Source organism: Emydura macquarii, unplaced genomic scaffold, assembly GCF_026122565.2.
Source record: "Emydura macquarii macquarii isolate MOO-44397 ecotype Brisbane River unplaced genomic scaffold, CSIRO-AGI_Emac_v2 contig_2676, whole genome shotgun sequence".
NCBI lineage: Eukaryota > Metazoa > Chordata > Testudines > Chelidae > Emydura > Emydura macquarii.
The window spans coordinates 19875094-19893220 of record NW_027132813.1 but is presented as its reverse complement, the minus strand read 5'-3'; the positions used below and the strand labels follow the sequence as shown (position 1 = coordinate 19893220).

The 18127-nt window shown below is 38.5% G+C and overlaps 1 protein-coding gene across 2 annotated transcripts in view; it reads left to right on the top strand.

Moving 5' to 3' along the window:
- Positions 1-18127, top strand: part of HHAT (hedgehog acyltransferase) — a 324596-nt gene that overhangs the window by 220861 nt on the left and 85608 nt on the right. For both annotated transcript variants that reach the window (XM_067565411.1, XM_067565410.1), the window contains exon 11: positions 6765-6909. In XM_067565411.1, coding sequence (XP_067421512.1) covers positions 6765-6909 — 145 coding nt within the window. The remainder of the gene's footprint in view (positions 1-6764; positions 6910-18127) is intronic.

Below are 18127 nucleotides of genomic sequence, written 5' to 3'. Positions count from 1 at the left end.
GAGTTTACAGATTCATTAAAAATCCTTGCTAATGAGTTCGCAATTTCACGTGCCAGTTCCTTTAATATTTTTGGATGGAGATTATGTGGGCCCCCCAATTTAGTCCCATTAAGCAGTTCAGGTTTGGCTTCTACCTCAGATGTGGTAATTTCTACCTCTATATCCTCAATCCCATTAGCCCCCCTGCCACTATCCCTAAACTCTTCATTAGGCTCATTAAAAACAGAGGCAAAGTATTTGTTAGATATTGAGCCATGCCTAGATTATCCTTAACCTCCAGGACATCCTCAGTGCTTAGCAGTCCCACTTCTTTCTTTATTTTCTCTTTATATGGTGTGACGGTTGGCCGGCTACCCATTAGTGGATCACGTGCTTCGCTCCTGTTGGGGGGCCAGGAAAGTGCCCGTCACCCCGTCTTCCCTGGGGGAGGGGGTAGGGACCCGGGCCCACCCACTCCTCCGGGTCCCAGCCCAGGGGCCCTATGACCAGCAGCTCTAGACTGCTTGCTCTGTATTTTGGAGCTGCAGCCTCTTCCCCTGGGCTACTTTCTCCCCTCAGTCCTTCTGGCCTCTCAGGCCCTCTGTCCTTGCTGCCCCTTGCTGGGCTCAGTACCTCCTTTTTGAGGTTCCTCCACTCTCCCACACTTCGCTACTCCAATCTGCTTCTGCTACTCCAATCTGCTCCACTCCTCACTGCACGACACCTCTGCTTCCTCCAGCTTGTGCCCTGTGTGTTTGGGGCGGAGCCCTTTTATGGAGCACCAGCTGATTCCTAATTGGCCTCAGCTGGCTCCTAATTGCCCCCTCATGACTTCAGTTAGGCTGCAGGGAATAAAGCCCTGATCATCCTACGGCTGATATATCTCCCTTCGCATACTCTCCTTCCACCCTCTGCCCTTGATATATCACAATGGTTATAGAACCTTTTACTCTTGATTTTAATTCCCTTTGCAAGGCCCAACTCTATATGTCTTTTGGCATTTCTCACTTTATCTCTACATGTTCTGACCTCCAAGAGGTAGCTTTCCTTGCTGATTCCTCCCATCTTCCACTCCTTGTAGGCTTTCTGCTTTCTCTTAATCACTTGTCTGAGATGCTTGCTCATCCAGCGTGGTTTACAACTCTTGCCTATGTATTTTCCCCCCTTCCTTTGGATGCAGGCTTCAGATAGTTCCTGCAACTTTGGCTTGAAGTAATTCCAAGCCTCCTCCGCCTTTAGATCCATGAGTTCGTCAGTGAAGTCCACTTCTCTAAATAATTCCCTTAATTTTTTTAAGTTAGCTCTTTTGAAATCAAAGACCCTAGTCACAGATCTATTTTTGTTTATCTTTCCATTTAGTTTGAACTGAATTAGCTCATGGTCACTCGAACCAAGGTTGTCCACTACAAGCAGTTCTTCCATGTGGTCCTCGCTACTCATCAATACCAAATATAAAATGGCATCCCCTCTTGTTGATTCAGCAACTATTTGGTGAAGGAACTCTACTTTGATACACATTAATGTGTTTTTAAAAGTTGCCCAGCTCTTTGTACCCACCTAATTTTCATTTTTTATGCTCACTTTAAAAATGACATGAATTTGTATTGTGTTTGGCAAAGTTTTTTCAAAATCTCCAGCCATTCCTCTATCCCGTATGCTCCCCCAGCTGCTCAGACATGCCGTAGCTCCCATTTTCAGTATGCTTAATTGCAGATAAAATAACCAATAACTGTTAGTAAAAATGTGTCATTTCCTTTCTCTCCATCCCATCCACTCCCCATCTTCATTCAGCTCTTCACCCATGTTCCTGATTTTATGTAATGCCATCATTTTTGGCATGTAAGTACAATGCATATGATGCAGATTTGGAAGATGCTTCAAGGTATTACTCCTCAGGCTGCTAAGAGCTATTATCATTGCAGTGCCTGGGGAAAAGGTTTGAGGAGGTTGTCTGTCATTCCTAAGTACATCTCCTAAGGGAAAAACCCACGAATCCTACTCAGAACAACTAGATAGCTTGTATTGCTGCCTCATAGAGTAAGCGTGGTCTTGGCAATATCCTTTGGTCATAATGTGGGGTTGACCGAGCCTAAGCTCAGGTCTCTGGTGACCGCTAGTAAAAAAAAAAAAAAAAAAAAAAAAATGTCAATAAGTGATCCAGGAGTTTGGGATTTGATTTTCCAAGTCTCATATTCAGTTATATACTGATACCACTTGTGCAACTATAATCCTGATGAAGTAATCAAAAACTGTCCACATATATTTCGCCTTCTAGCTTGTGTTATGACCTTTATATCAACAACACATTGCAAAAATATTTTATTCTGTACATTGTACAACCAGGCAAACTGGAATGAGAGTCAGCTGTCTGTCATCATTATTAGCATCAAATGCATTTAATGTTCCATTCTAACATAATACGAATTACAAACATCAGTCTTCTATTAAAATCCCTTACCAATTTCAAATGCTGGAGATTCAACTATCTTAAATCGCAATCACACTTATCCTTCATATCTTGGTGGCTGGGAATGAAGGATCAAGCAGGGATTATGTGTCCCATTCATGAAAATTCTTTGCTTGATGTATTGAACACAGGCCAATGGTTCAGTATAATTTCTGAATAAAGTACACAGCCTTTATCTCACTTTAAAAATTGTCATGGATAAGCTGACTGACAGATAAAAAAGAAATTACGCAGACCAGATATTGAACAAGCTAGCTAAATGGATGTCATCTTTCCCAGAAATTGTATTAAGCATTCAGCTCAATTATAATTTAAAGGAGAGTAAACCTGCAGCATAGCAATGGTAAATCAAGCACTATGTATTTATACCACACCCATCCTAGTGTTGGTATGTGAGAGCCTTATTCCATTGTGTGCACAGTCCTATAATATATACTTTGTTATGTTTAAACTCAGTATTTACCACAGCTTCCAATGTTTTCTTACCTTCTGCCTTCATTCTTGAGTCTCCAGAAAGGCAGTTCCATGTAACAAAAGACAAGTGTGGGAAACGGGTGTTGTGCTGCTGTGTAAATTCAATCACATTAGGACTCCTCAAACACTGACAAGATGATCATTCCTGTTGAATAGGCATGGTTAAAGCACTCTAGCCACCTCAACAATCTCGATAGACCCATTGGATTTACACGGACGTTTGCTGTAGCCTGTCCCCCCACAGACTTTTAAATGAGGTGGATTATGACACTATTTATTTGTCTTTATAAAACGTCCTTCTGGGGGGAGATTATTGAGAAGGTTGTACTGAGCCAAATCTAGCAATAGCTGCTGTCCCCAGATTACTTTCACCCAACAGAGTGCAGCAGTAGTTCATCTTTTCTAGAGTCTGGCTGAGATGGAAGTTTAGGCTGCACTTATTTACACCAGGGAGTGGACTACCAGGATGAGGGGAAGTGCAAAAGTTGCTTAAAGCAATTTTTTACACACTTCTCTTACGTTGCCTCTTATGTTGCCCTAGAGGCCATGATAGGTTTATATTTACAGATTGGAAAAATAAATCAAATGTAAGGGCAACCCGCTATATACTCAAGATTTGTGAATGAAAGGGGCCAATGAGGATGGATGCAAATATAAGAATTTTTTGGTCAAGTGGCCACAACTTTTTTGTGACTTAAACACCAAACAATTTATTAAATACCACCTTTCTTGGCAGTAGGAAAAGGGGAAAGATGAAGATTTCAGATTCCATAATTGGACATCAGCTTTCAAAGAAACTATACAGCTGAAATCAGAACTTGTAGCAACTGCTGGCATTTTTGTTGCAGCAGTGGAGTAGATCATCCAGAGAGTGAAACAGCACAGAGAAGAGCTTTTAAAACAGCTTTCATGGAGACAAACTGTCAGATCTTGAGAACAATCAACAGAGGGAGATATTGTTTTAAATCACTAGTTTTAGGTTTATCAAGACTGACAGTCCTTTCTCACTAGTAAATTACTTCTTCCTCTGTATTAATTTGTACACCATAACTACTCAGGTACTTGCGTGGCTGGATTTTTATGGATGACATGAGACATTTAAAAAAAGTTTTTTTCTATCTTTGTTACAGATATGTAGGAAGTTGAAAGATTTCCAATAAAAGCTTTCCTGCTTTGTGGATCAATTCCTAGCAGACTAATGAAAATTAACTACAACATAGCCCTCAAATGGTTCAGTGAATCAACTGTTTCTGTGCTGAAATATTTTTTACCTTGTAAATGACCAAAGACACATATTTAAATAATACAGGCTGTCTGTAGTATGTATACCACTATTGATTTTTTCCTATCTGTAAGGGTAATCCATTTTTATTTATAAATGCATACAGTTATAGATTTGAGTTTTTGTTTTAATTAAAGAACGTTATACGTGCTATAGCCATTCCACCTTGGCTGTGAACCTATTAGATCTCATAAGGTAGGCAGCACTGGGCCTGATCATTACTTTGGTGGGAGATCTGACCAAATTCCAATTTGGGTGATATTTTGCCTATCTCAAGTCCACCTATAATTTTATCTGGATCTATTATACTACTTTGCTTCCTGCTCTCTACTGCCTTCGTGGTTGCTGTAAGTGTTGAGTCGCTACTATATTTCCACCTTGGAGTGGAGGGTGAGTGCAAGAGAGAGAGAGAAAGAGAGAGCATAATGTGGAAGTCATGATCCACCCATGTGCTGGAGATAAGCTCTAGCTCAATCAGAAGTTATGGGTGTGATGAGTGAAATTCTATGACCTGTGTTATACAGGTCAGACTACATGATCATAATGGTTCCTTCTGGCCATAAAATCTATTAATTTATGTGGATAAAGAGCAGGACTTTGTGTGTGTGTGTGTGTGTGTGTGTGTGTGTGTGTGTGTGTGTGTGTGTGTGTGTGTGTGTGTGTGTGTGTGTGTGTGTGTGTGTGTGTGTGTGTGTGTGTGTGTGTGTGTGTGTGTGTGTGTGTGTGTGTGTGTGTGTGTTTTCTCAAAATCCTGCTCTCATATGTGCATAGATGGACCTTAACTTCTATATTATGCTCTCACTATATGCACAAAAATTAGTCACATCCCTAGGAGTTCCACTTGTGTCTGAGGAGAGAATTTGGGTATCGCTTGGACTTACTTTGCGATGAAGGGCACAGTTTAATTGTAAAATATCATTTTATTAAGTAATTCCACAATATTGGGGTAATATTTGTATTGTTATAGTCAACACATTTCTTTCCGTGATGATATCATTTTGGGCTCAGATTTTCAAAGGAAATTCCCAGCCTTTATATTCAGTGCATTTTTCTCCAGAGTTGTGTGGAAGAATCACCATTATTGGTTACATTTCACACTGCACCTCATTGTTTCATTGTTATGTGTGTATGGTGTGTTGACTCACTTTTTTTCAGAAGAATATATGCCTGCATTTCTCTCCTTAGGAAGGCTGGCTGACTCATACATTAGATTGGCAAACATGCGGTTTACAAAAGAGTTACCATTCAGAAAAACATTGTAATTACATTTTCAGGCCTGTATATTCGTTTGAAATACTGGGCCTCCATTTTCAGTCATCTGCAAATGTCTATTTTGATGTTTACAAAGCTAGCAATTTATTTCCCTAGTAAAACTTTTAGGACCATTTTGTACAAGTTCCATGTTTCTGGTGTCAGTGCACTAATTCTAGTGCAATACAGCTATTGCAGATAAATTTAATGCTCTTTGATGGTGTTACAGTAATAAAAGATTCACTCAGCATCTTTGCCACAATATCCTGACTAAAGATCTGTATAGCTGTGAGAGGCTGAACCTTTCCTGGCTATTATCCGTAATGTCTAAGGGGGTTGGGAGTGTTCACCACTTTGCAAGAATTTGATTCAGATTTTGAGAGGTTGAGTCCCTAGACAAAGACTCTTTTGTAGCCTGAAAATGTGGCGTACAGCATATGTTGTTCCTTATGCAACACTGTATTTATTCAATATTGCTTTCTTAATTTGATTTGCCATAATGTCATCTTTGTATTTCATTTTAACAGCTGAAACCTACAGCAGAACAAAACTTTTAAAAATTGTAAATCCAGTATTAATTTACAGTGTGGTAGTCTGTTCAAGGCTTATTGTGGTGGTGAACTTGACTTGCTGCACCGACACCAGTGGCAAAAACTGTCTTGCCAATTTAAGTAATTATACAATATTTAGGTACACCTCTGAAATGAATGTGAACACTGATGTCACAATTTACAACTTAATTCACTTTCCAATCAAAGTATTCGTTATTTTTAAAAAGGAACTTATTGTACTAAACAATTCTGGTTTAACTTTGGTATCTGTCAGTGAATGCTTATTAACTAATCAAAAGTGAATTTATTATGAACTAATCAAAAGTGTCAGTGGCTCTTTAAATCCTTTATATTTGGACAGAATCACTTTAGTCCTTTGAAACCAACAGGCTATTAGAATCTATTGGGTACCATTGTCCATATAGGAAGGTGCATTTGCTGCTAAACTCACTAGCAAAATGCCTCAAGGAAGATAGAGAATATTAAAAAAGGTCTATTACATTAAAATAATTGTTAAAGCCAATCTTGAAGTTGTTACTCAATTGAAACTCCCAAAGGATTCAGTGGAAGTTTTGCTAGATTATAAGGACTTCATGATTTGTCCCATAATGATTAGGCCTTGAGTCTGAATGCTTATCTGCCATCATTACATTGCATTTCCTAATGTGAGTTGTAAAAATGGTATTGCAACAACAGTAACTCTGTATTTTTTGAGTGTTAACTCTGCGTTAACCTTGTCTGTCTTTTTGTTTCTCGTCAGGATCGTTTTTTCTCACCGAGAATATGTCGTCGACTTCACGCTGCCCTGGCAGCTGTTTCCACTTCAATGTTGATTTTATCCAATCTAGTGTTTCTCGGAGGAAATCAAGTTGGGAAAATATACTGGAACAGAATCTTTGTGGAAGGCAAGTTATTTTGACATGCTGTAGGTAATAAGGCTTTCAAATGTTTCTTTGGGAATGCAAGGCAGAATCTGGCCCACAGAGTCTAAATAACTATAACTGGATTGTTTAAGAGTTGTTCTTCTCCACTTAGGGTGTCAGTCCTTCTCTGCCATCAGAGGCTGAAGGAGATAGTTCCCCTTTTTGTGTGCCAGGCTCACCTAGAAATGAATTTACACTAATGAACAAATAGGTAGGAAGTGATCATTTGGCCATGCTACAAGTTTTTTCCCCAGCTTTAACATTTACACATCACCTACATTGATACAAACACTATGTTACTAAATCCAACACGGTTTATGCTTTCTATGAAAGGAACCCCATAAACAAAGTGAGACCAAGGCTCTGTGCCCAGCAGGTGCTACCCCATACAGTCAGAGTTGAGCAATTATAATCAAATATCTCTGTGGTAGATCTGCCTGGTGGATGCCCTGGTTGGTTCAAAGAGCCTACTTGGGAATCATCTTAACAGAGTGAATCTCTCTCTATAAAGGCAACCAAAAAAGAAATGGATCCACAAAAGTTAAACACAATCAAATTGCATGAAGATAGGTAACATAAATATTTGAGACTAAAATGTGGTGAAGCATGGTTTGTTTTTTCTTATTTTGTCAGCACTCTTAAAGCCAACAATACAGTGCATCTTTGCTGGTTATTATTTTCAAGGAAAAAGTTGAGAGGGTTCATTTACTATATGTTAAACTGTGTTGTTTTTCTTGGTTAGTTAATGTAAGTACAACTAGAGAGACAAGGTGGGTGTGGTAATATTTTTTTTTTTATTGGAACAACTTCTGTTGGTAAAAGAGACAAGTTTCTTCAGAGCTCTGCGTGGCTCAAAAGCTTATTACCTCACCCACTTTGTGTCTCTAATATCCTGGGACCAACACAGCTACAATAACACTTCGGACAGCAATGTAAGCAAAGCTAAGCAGATACATCAAGAAGATTGAAAAAGATAGAGTTGCTATAAGTATTACTTATTGGTACATGAAATTAATATGCATCATGGCTTCTGTTCCTTAAAATGATACTTACTGAAAGGTCATCCATGTTTAGAGTTTTCTGTAGAGGATTTATTAAAGATCCTTTGAAACTAAAAATATGCCCTTATTCATCAAAAGGCTTATTAGTTTACATAAAGTTGTATTTTCATCTTCTGAAGGCATTCATCATAACATATCGGAGTATTTACAGTAGTTTCAGTTAAATTACATCATTGACTGTAGGTTGTTTATCTTATAGTTCCGTGGTTAATTGTGCCTTTAGCTCAGGGGAGGGTTTCATCAGTACAGAATGAGATATTACTGAGTGCCTAGTGTAAAGCAAGAAGGATTCTTTCTCCAAGAATCAGGCAGCAAAGACAATAATTACACTAATCTGTTATTCCAAACTTTATTTTCCATGATAATTTAATCACATTGTCTGTATTTTTAAAAAGCTGAAGGCTTTTCTTAGTAGAGCTCACATACTTCTGTTAGGAAATTCAGTGTCACGTGTTTCACATCGGTATTCTAGTATCATGCACATGACTCTGAGTATTTGCTACTACAGATCACATCTAAAAACTATACTGCACTGACAAAGATGGATAACAAACCAAAAACAGAAAGTGATTTTAGATTTTGCTGCCCTTGCATTCCTTATCTGTTCCCACATCTTCCTACTACTGAACACGTCACATGTTGAATGCTGCCTTATCCATTGCAAATCTAGATGAGCTATTCAAACTCTCATTTAATTTAAAAGAATTTAAATTGTTCTACCTAAGGGAGACGTAGGCTATGTCTACACTGACAGCGGTAAAGTCACCATTGTCAGATCGACATATCTGGATTAACTGAGCGGTCAGTGAAGACCCGCTCAGTCGATCCAGAAGTCGACGCTGTTAATCCACCCCCGCGAGTGGCGCAGTGCAGTGAAGATGGCGCACAGAAAGGAAGCATAGCAGTCGACGGGAGTTAAGCAAGTTCTCTGTGTAGTTTGCGTAACTCCCGCCGACTGCTGCCAAATTGCCGGGGTAAATGTAGACCAAGCCATAATCATCTACAAATATTTTTAAGGTGTAGACTCTAGGGGTGAAGAGAAATAATTTAGATCCCACATGAACCCATCCTTTGAAACATTTAATGCTAGATTAAACAAAGCATTAGGGTATATACTATTGGGGCATTCTTGCATCAGCCTAGAGATGAACTAGATGACCTGACATCTTTTTTGTCTCTAATTTTTGAGATTAAATGTGTAAAGTAAGAGATTTTAACACTGAATGCTTTTGCCTTATTTGGAAAATTACTTTTTTGTACATTTGAGTCCTGTACAATACCAGCAATGTAAAGTTCACGTGTGTGGTTTTCTCTTTTGCCTTGTGATGTTGATGGACTGTGGATGGAAAGAGTTGTTGCTAGGACATTGAGAGGAATCCAGTTAAAAATGGAGGTGATCCCAATGGTCAAACCTAACTTGGGATCTGTTTTCAAGGGGGCTCAAGCCACCTCTCTTCAGTTGTTTCCAAAGCTGTGCCCCTTCATGTAGCAGACAAAGCAGTAGGCTGGATATCAAGTTCCAGGACAAACTTGGGAGGTTTTTTTTTTGTTTGTTATTGCTTAAGTCATTGAATTTACAGTAGTCAAGGAGTTAGACTTCAAAATCAAAATTGTGTGATAAGTTTGCTTTCAAGTAATAAGGAATATTGCACAGTTGTCCAGAGAAGTATAAGATTTAGGAGAGTCTTAAGGGATTGGGGGGAAGTATACTTGAGTACACTGATGTGCTAATAAGACAGGCTGGATGAATCTATAAACGGTTTGGTACAGTAACTATTGGCTTTGTGTTGGAAAGAAAAAAACGTTAAATTCATTTGGGATGACAAAATAAGACCAAAAGTCATCTTCACACTCTATCGCTTTTTAACCTCTGCAAGAAATTCACGCTACCTTGGAAAGCCCAAACAAGTCTTTGCATTGCTTATACCATGAGGTGGGGCTTGCTCAGGAGGGGCTCTGGAATGTCCTCCTAAGCTAGGGCATCTCCACATTCCATGCAGTCTGTGGAGCAAGACTTGGTAATAGGCCGGTTTGGGAGCGGGCTAGGGAGGCAATAAGTTCCATGGGTATAGTGGGTTGCAACCCTTATATAATGGTCATGGGGGGAGGGATGGTAAAGAATTATCTTTCAGCCCATGGTCTGAAATAGCAGCTGGAGAGAAGCTATGTTCTAGCCTTTCAATCTGTGCAGAAGTAGCAATGGTGAATTACCTTCCTGCCTCCAATCCCTCAGATTCCTTGCACAAATTTCAGGTAATCATGCTTTGTGTGTGTGCCTGTATGGGCAAAGGGGAGCAGTTAGAAGGAGGCAGAGACATGAATCTCACTCCTGTTATCATCACAAGGTGATTGTTTGTTTGCAAAGTATTCAAAATGTAAATGATGAACCTGAATGAGTTAATAATTCTATATATTTCAATGCAGAACTTAAAATTACAGCTGCAGGTATTACTGAATTGTCTGGTCCAACAGGTAAAATAAATCTTGGAATGGCAATATGTAAAAATCACGCATTGCATGGCAGTCTGTGATAAAAGCCTGTAATTGTGGGTTTTTAATGCAGAACATCTAATCATGGTGATCAGAATGCTACTTCAAAGAAATCTGAATTCTGTTCTTAAATTACTTTTCAAACTAGATTAGATAGTTTGTGTGAAAGCTGCTGGACTGAAATATTCTCTCCACAGAACAGGCACAGCATGAGCAGTTGCAGTTCAGGCTTCCTCAACACAGGCCAACGAATGGCACTTCAACCTTTAACTCGATGGAACAACAGTAGGGCTGTGAAGGCATATGGCAAGAGGGGTCTGCCCAGACATTTCTTTTCAGGATAAGGACCTAAAGTAGTAGGAGTTTCATTGAGTACACTAGGAATACTTCTAATGGACCCAATCCTGAAGTCCTTATCAGGCAAACGACCATTGTGACTAGTGGGAGTTTGCTAGAGTAAGCGCTAATGGATTGAACTCAAGGTGCAGTGATGGCTGCTCTGCAACAGCACTCTCAGCAACTCCCTGTATGGATAGCGCCCCTTCTTAGTGAAAAGCAAAGCTTATTTAAAAACTGCACCGGTAACAATATTACTTCTACTTTCTGCCCTGTGCAGATGGAAGGTAAATTCAGTTATCTTTGTCTGAAAAATGAATTTCTGTGATCATCAATACCTTCTTTTACAGCAAAATCATTAAAGCAGGTGTCCATATATATCTCTGGTCTCAATTCAAATGGAAAACCAATCTTTGGACTGCTCTTTTTTGAATGGCAGTAATCGTGTGTAGCAGTGAACTACTACGTAATAAATGTTGTTATTAATAAACTATGAAGAAAGTAAAGGGTTTTTTGCAATAAATATTGGTACCAGGATACAGAAGCCAGTAGTAGCTGGTACAATTGTGAATTTTCCTGTTGTCTTATATGCATAGTACTATTTCACGGGGTTCTGAGCTATTGGACAACGAATTTTCAGCACAGCATATTTTTCTATTTTGCATTTTACATCAAATGAATTAAGGAACACATTATTGTATGTAAATCAACGGTTCATTATTGTTTTATAAATATGGTTTTTGCAGTTGTAAATAACAATCTGTTGTGAAAAATACCTTAGAAACCACGAAAAAAGGAGGCATAGCTTAATTAGGAAGGTGGTACAAGAATTTTACATGTTGCTTGAGACACTGTTTGCTGGGATCCAGAAATATTTGCTCAATTTCACATTTGCTAGTTTCCTTTAGCATTGTCAGCTAGACTATATGGTGACACATAAGAATATTTAATTGGTCAGATTTCTGAATGCAAGTTAAAACGGTTGTACTATACAAAACCAAACCTGATTTCTCAGAGGCTGAAGGAAACAGACTAAACAATTTTTTTTTTTTTTTTTTTTTGGGTAGCTTCTAAATAAGACCATGCATAAAGCCGGTCAGAATTCAACAGTTCACTGGAGTTACAGGGCAAAATTCTGGCTGTCTCCACATGAGTGCACTAGGAAACAGAGTTGGAGATTCATCCAGAGCCTCATACCAGCGCAGGCAAAATATAGACTGCATATCCCAACTAGGTTGCAAGTGAGTCTGATTCCTTACCCCAACTTCCATGCGTACTGCTGTCTGGCAGCTTGCAGCATGAGCAGTGCACACTGCACCTTTCTGCACTTAGTGTGCTACGTGCTCTCGCCGTGCACTCTGAGGCATTTTGCATTTGTCTGTTCTGTGTAGACAGAATGCCTTCAAGCTCCTCCACACCTTTACACCATCACCACCTCCCACAGCATTTCTCGCAGCAGCAAGATTCCATGATGGTGTGCAGTGAGTAGTTTCCATTCTATGGCCATCCAAGCATGCTTTAGACAAAATGACAGCTGTTACATCATTTGGTGTAACAAAAGTACACATTAGTATAGAAGGTTGTCACAGGATAGATATTTCTTGCTTTGAAAAACTTTTTTGAGTCTCTGCTTCAGTATTTATTTTGAGTAAATGCTAGCTGACTTGGTATTTGTGTAGTAATAGGAGACCATCATCCTGTGACAACATTCAATTCAAATGACATTATTTCTTAATTACGTTAAATTGCACTAGTAAAAATTATTCTCACAGCCTATATTTGCTTAATTTTATGGAAATAGTGTGATGAATTAATCTCATTTTGAGGGGAATCGCTGAACGTTGTGACCATGCAGGGCATGATCCTCCCTGTGGGAGTTTTACCATTTGCTTCAGTGGTAGCACGATCAGGTATTTTCTTCTGCAGAAAATCACTTGATAATTACTGGTTGCTCCTCTTCTTTGTGCCTCAAGAATAATCATTTACAATAGCATGCATTGCTATTTATTGTTCATATAGCGTCACTGGTCTGCCTGGGACTTTAGAGGCAAATAAAAAGGCCAGGTCCCTGCCACAAGGAGGTTGCGAACTATGGGCTGAGTCCTATAAGGTGCTCAGTATCCACTGACATGTGTTAAGGATCATAAATTCTCATTCACTTCGGTAAGGGTTGAGGATGCTCAGACTTCCTAAGATCAGGCCCTACATTAAACCTATTCCATTATGTGGACAGGGTTAGGTGGTAGCGAAGATATGAATCTTTGGAAGTACTGTACACTCCCTTTTATCCAAATGGCCTGAGGATCACCTGAAACTTTCAGATAAGTGAGCTTTCAGATAAAAGGAAGTCTTATTTTGAGCTGCCACTTCACTGCATGTAGCTCTGTTAGTTAATCACCTGCTAATAATTTCTCAATTAGCCTCTTAGCACTTGTTAGTGCTAATAAACGGCTTTGTACTTTAATGCTTGATGTGTTATTAAAGAGTAAAAAAATTACTTAATTGAGTTTCTTTAACCCCAATATTGTATTAAAAGTATGGGTTTAAATACAGTTTTGGTGTTTATAATAAACTCAACGTTTTTTACTCTTTAATAAAGTACAACACATTAAGCAGTAAAAGTACAAAGCTGTTGATTAGTGCTAATGGAAACTAAGAAGCTCATTGAGGAGTTTTTAGCAAGTGATTAACAGGGCTATATGGAGGACACACCATGGATTTGGATAACTAGCATTTTTGAGTAAAGGGAGTTTGGATAAACAAAAATGTACTGTAATGAGCCACACAGTACAGAGGGAAGCAAATGGGTATGTAAAGTCCCCAAAGGGAGACCTAGTCTGTGGGATGTCCCAGTATCTGCATGGTCCTTTGCAGTTTACCCAGTGGATAAAGAGGATCCCCTGAATTTTCCAGCCATGCTCCATCTCAATATGCCCTGACCATATTCCTTCCTGTTGATGGGAAGATGGGACTAATTCAATGGTTGATCGTTTGTAAAATTTAGAACGCATGTTTACTCAAGGGGCTCAGCTTTTTACTTAACTCCTGTGGGACAACTATCAGGGGATCTCCAACATAGATTCTCAGTATGTTGTCAAAGTAAAGCTGCATGAAATGTAGTGGCTTTTGTTTGTAGGGATTTAGGCAAATCATTTCTTCAGGATTGATTTGGATGGATTACCACCTTCATGCTTACTTTGATTTGGGATTTAAATAAACCCCAAAACTCAAAGGGAGAGCTCAATCAAAAGAGCTGAGTGTCACTTGGTTTCATGTCATTACCCTGCACCCCTTGCTCAGTGGCTTCATACTGATTTTTCCTGATCAAGTCTCAGTTGTGCAATCGTCTCACTTGCTTTGTTCTAAATTCCTCTCTGTGATTTTTCCTCCGACATTCTGGTTCTTCTCCAGACCATCCTATTCACTATTATAGAATGAGAATTTACACTTGCTACTGTGTTACTCAGAAACGTAAAACCAGCTTTTTCAAACTGCTGCTATGAATGCTATATTGATGGATTACATAAATTGAAGAAATATTGCATAGCTGCATGTGTCACCACAGGCAGATGTCATATTCTTTCAGATGATTCATACCTCTTCACAAACAAAAGATATTTGTTCTTACAACTGCTTATTTTACAATCTAATTTGATGGGCACATTTCCCTGGTTCTTGAGCTGGCAAAGAGCCAAGAAAACCGAACTTGGCTATTTCTTCTGGCAATTTGCAATGAGTTAGAGAGCCAGCAGTTTTCCTTTGCAGGTGAGAACTTTATAAAAAAAAAATTGACTCACTATTTTTAGAGTTTAAAAAAAAGGCATGTTCTCTCCCAGATTAATTAGGATACTTGGTCCTCTGTTGAATGGAATTACTTTGGGCAGGCATTCTGTTTAAAACGGATATGGAGCATTGCAATTTTAAAGTTAGAAACTGTGTGTGAACTGAAGTCTACAAATTTGTTTAAAATCATAAATCCTGATCCTGCAATCAGATTGATGCAGATAGGTCCTGTACACCATTGTAAAGATCCATAAGCACAACACATGCATAGAGATCTGCCTGCACTGACTTTTTTGCAGGATCAGGGCCATAGTTAGTAAGTTCTTATTTTGTACATCATTTTAAATGTTTCTGTGTGTACAAACTACTACAACCAGAGAACAAAAGTACAATATAATGTCCATGCAAATATTGTTTGTATTAATTAATTAAGAATTAATTTTGTATGTGCTTTGTATGTGTTTCACGTTTTTGTAAGTAGGACAGCACAGCATAGACAGAAAATGGAGGGCAGTTCCCACATCCTTTGTGTCCTAGACTACTGGAAGCATCTTGTTCCAAAGCACTAAGAGTGAATAATGAGGCACATAGCAATCAGTTTTATAGACCTATGCAAACATTTTCAAAAGTGCTTAACAAATTTAGGCCAGGTCTACACTACTAATTGCTGGCATAGCTTTGACAGTCAGGGGTGTGAAAAAGTGTGATCCCTGATGGACAGAGATGTGCCAGCAGAAGCCCGTAGTGTAAATTTAGCTATATTGCCAAAAACTGATTTTTCCACTATAGCTTATTTTGCTGGAGGGTGGAATAAACTATAATGTCAAAAGTGCAGTTTTGCTGGTATAAACTGTGTCTATGTTGGGAGTGCTTTGTTAGTATAGTATACAGGTATAGCTACACTGACAAAGTGCTCCTAGAGTAGACCTGGCTTTAGGAGCCTAAGATCCATTGGTGCTCAGGTGGTTTTGAAAACTTTACCCTATATCTGCACTGTGTATAGTCAGAGTGGATAAAAACCATTTATTTAAATTGAATTAAAAATCAGATTTAAAATAAAATTAAACTAGATTTTGTTGACTTTAGTTTTTTAATTACATTTTCATGTACAGCAATAGTATCAATGTGAAGGTTAAATTATCTATAATTCATTAGCATAATTTAAACCAATTTATAAACAATTCTAAAAAGTATTGGAGTGGAGTAATGTTTTGCATTGCTTTGTCTATGCAGTTTTCATCAAAGAAGCTTCCACAATATTGCCCCCCAACAGTTCAAAAGAGGTGAGTCAGACCCAAAAAACCCATGAAACTGGCTTTAAAAATAGTTTGTTTGTTTTTTTAAATACATGTTAGGTTATTTTTATTTGCCATCTGAATCTTTTTTTTTTTTTTTTTTAAACCTTCAAGGGTCATGTTTTCCAGCTTTCTTCTGCAACTATGAGGGGAGAGCTAGCAACATCGTTTTTTAAATGAAAACTGAGAGTGTCATATCACTTGACTCCAGATACTCACACTTTCAGGAAAAACGCTGAGTATCTCAACACTAATGATTAAATCTCAAGAGATGGCAAAGCTGATGGGTACATATTTTACAGACTGCAGCCAGTTTTACTGAAAACCGTAGATGAGATTTTCAAAAGTGTCTTAATGATTTTGGAGCAAAAGGTCCCACTTACTTTGAATGGACCTTGTGCTCCGAAGTAATGCATACAAATGGACAAATGCATGTACCTCGGACTGTTATTCTTCCCTAAAATCTCATTATTGTAGTTACTTTTACAGAAACTTTTACCTAGGTTGTTGTAATGTCTAGCTATGAAGACCAATTGAACTATGTCTTTAGGGGAAATCTGAGAGCCTAGAACAAATTGCCGTTATTTGTTGATCAGGATAACAGACCTGCCTCACAATAACCTATGACAGAACACGATAAGAGCATATAAATAGAAACATAATAAGTTTTTGTACAAATTTTGTGGGAAAACTTTGTTTTTTTGATCTGTCAACATATCTGAGGTGCCTTGCTCCACTGGGTGGCTGAAGGCACTGTAATCCATGTCTCTGCAATGATTCCTCCAAAAGCCCCATATACACATTGAATAAGAGCAAAAACAAGTTTGTGAGAGTACTTTCGGGGACAAAAAACAATTGCTTAAAACTACTTTCTGGGATTACTCAACAACGAAGGAATAGAGCAACCAAAAAGCAACCCATTCACTCCTCTGCAGTCTGTAGGAAATCAACAAAGTTTTGTAATCCTACAATCCAGCCTTAGTAATGGGAAATGTTCCGCTGCACTTCCCCAGGTGCAGGACAGGAACTGGATTGTGATGTTGAGAGTCAAAATCTGATCCCTATTTGCTCCAGGGGAGAAGTCTGTGGCAACACTTTTTCTTCCCTCTCTGCTCCAGTGTTCTGGCTGGCAAATTGAGATAGAGAACTGACCCCACCCTACTGCTTCTCCTCCCCAGCTGATGCTGGTTCTCATGAGGCAGGTAACCCATGCAGGGGGTTTTGGGCATTGCTTTTGCCTTCTCACTCCCCTGAGTGAGCACTCTGTATAGCTCATGACAGTGATCAACAGGATCACATCTCTTTATATAGTATTTGAACTGCTATGTTATATTTGTTAGGGCAGAATGTCTATTGGCATACCAATACATGAATATCTGCACATGGATATGCTAAAACATATCTAACTTATTCTTAACAATATTAATCTAATCTAAGACGTCCCAGGTCTTAGAGAGCAGTTTACATTGTCCCAAGCACAAAGCCATCATTTCTTCTTTCTAGTTTGAGATTTCAGCAGGATCCTTATGTTGCCATCCTTTTTTTCATAAGTAAATACCAATTTTTTTCATGAATGAGTACTGATTTCCTTCTCTTGGTCTCAGGCCCTTTTTCAAATCTTCTTAACTAGTAAATGTTTCTTTTTACCTTTTTAAAAATGCTTATGTAGTGAACAATTCACAAACAAAGAAAGTAACCCTGTAAAAGTGAAAAATTGAATACCAGTTGTATTTAATTTTGGAATTTTGTATACTTCCATTGCACCTTTTGTTTTCAAACCATATTTATTCTCTGTAAAGTGAATCTAAAAATTGCCTGGTGGGGCTCCATAATTATTGCCTGTCAGTGACTTTCAGATCAAATTCCATCAGTTTATATAGCTAGAGAGATTTTTTTCCGACTCCCAACCCTGCAAACCTGCCTGGGATCTGCAAATCAAGCTGTGTTCTTTCTGACTCACGCCTTGTCAATAATAGAGGGTTTCTCAAATGTGCTTAACAATACTGTTGTGTAGATGGATGAGTCATGAAAAAAATTCTGTTCATTCTCCCATAATTGTATTGGTTCTGCAGTGCCATCAGGAATAAATAATACTAATAACTTATTTTTTCCATTAAAGTAGTGTAACTAGTTAAGAGGCAGAAAGCCAACAGCTCTGAAGAGAAAGTAGGTGCCATTATTACAGTGTCCTTTTTCTCTCTCTAATCAAGCTCTAGTATCCTAGACAAAAATATA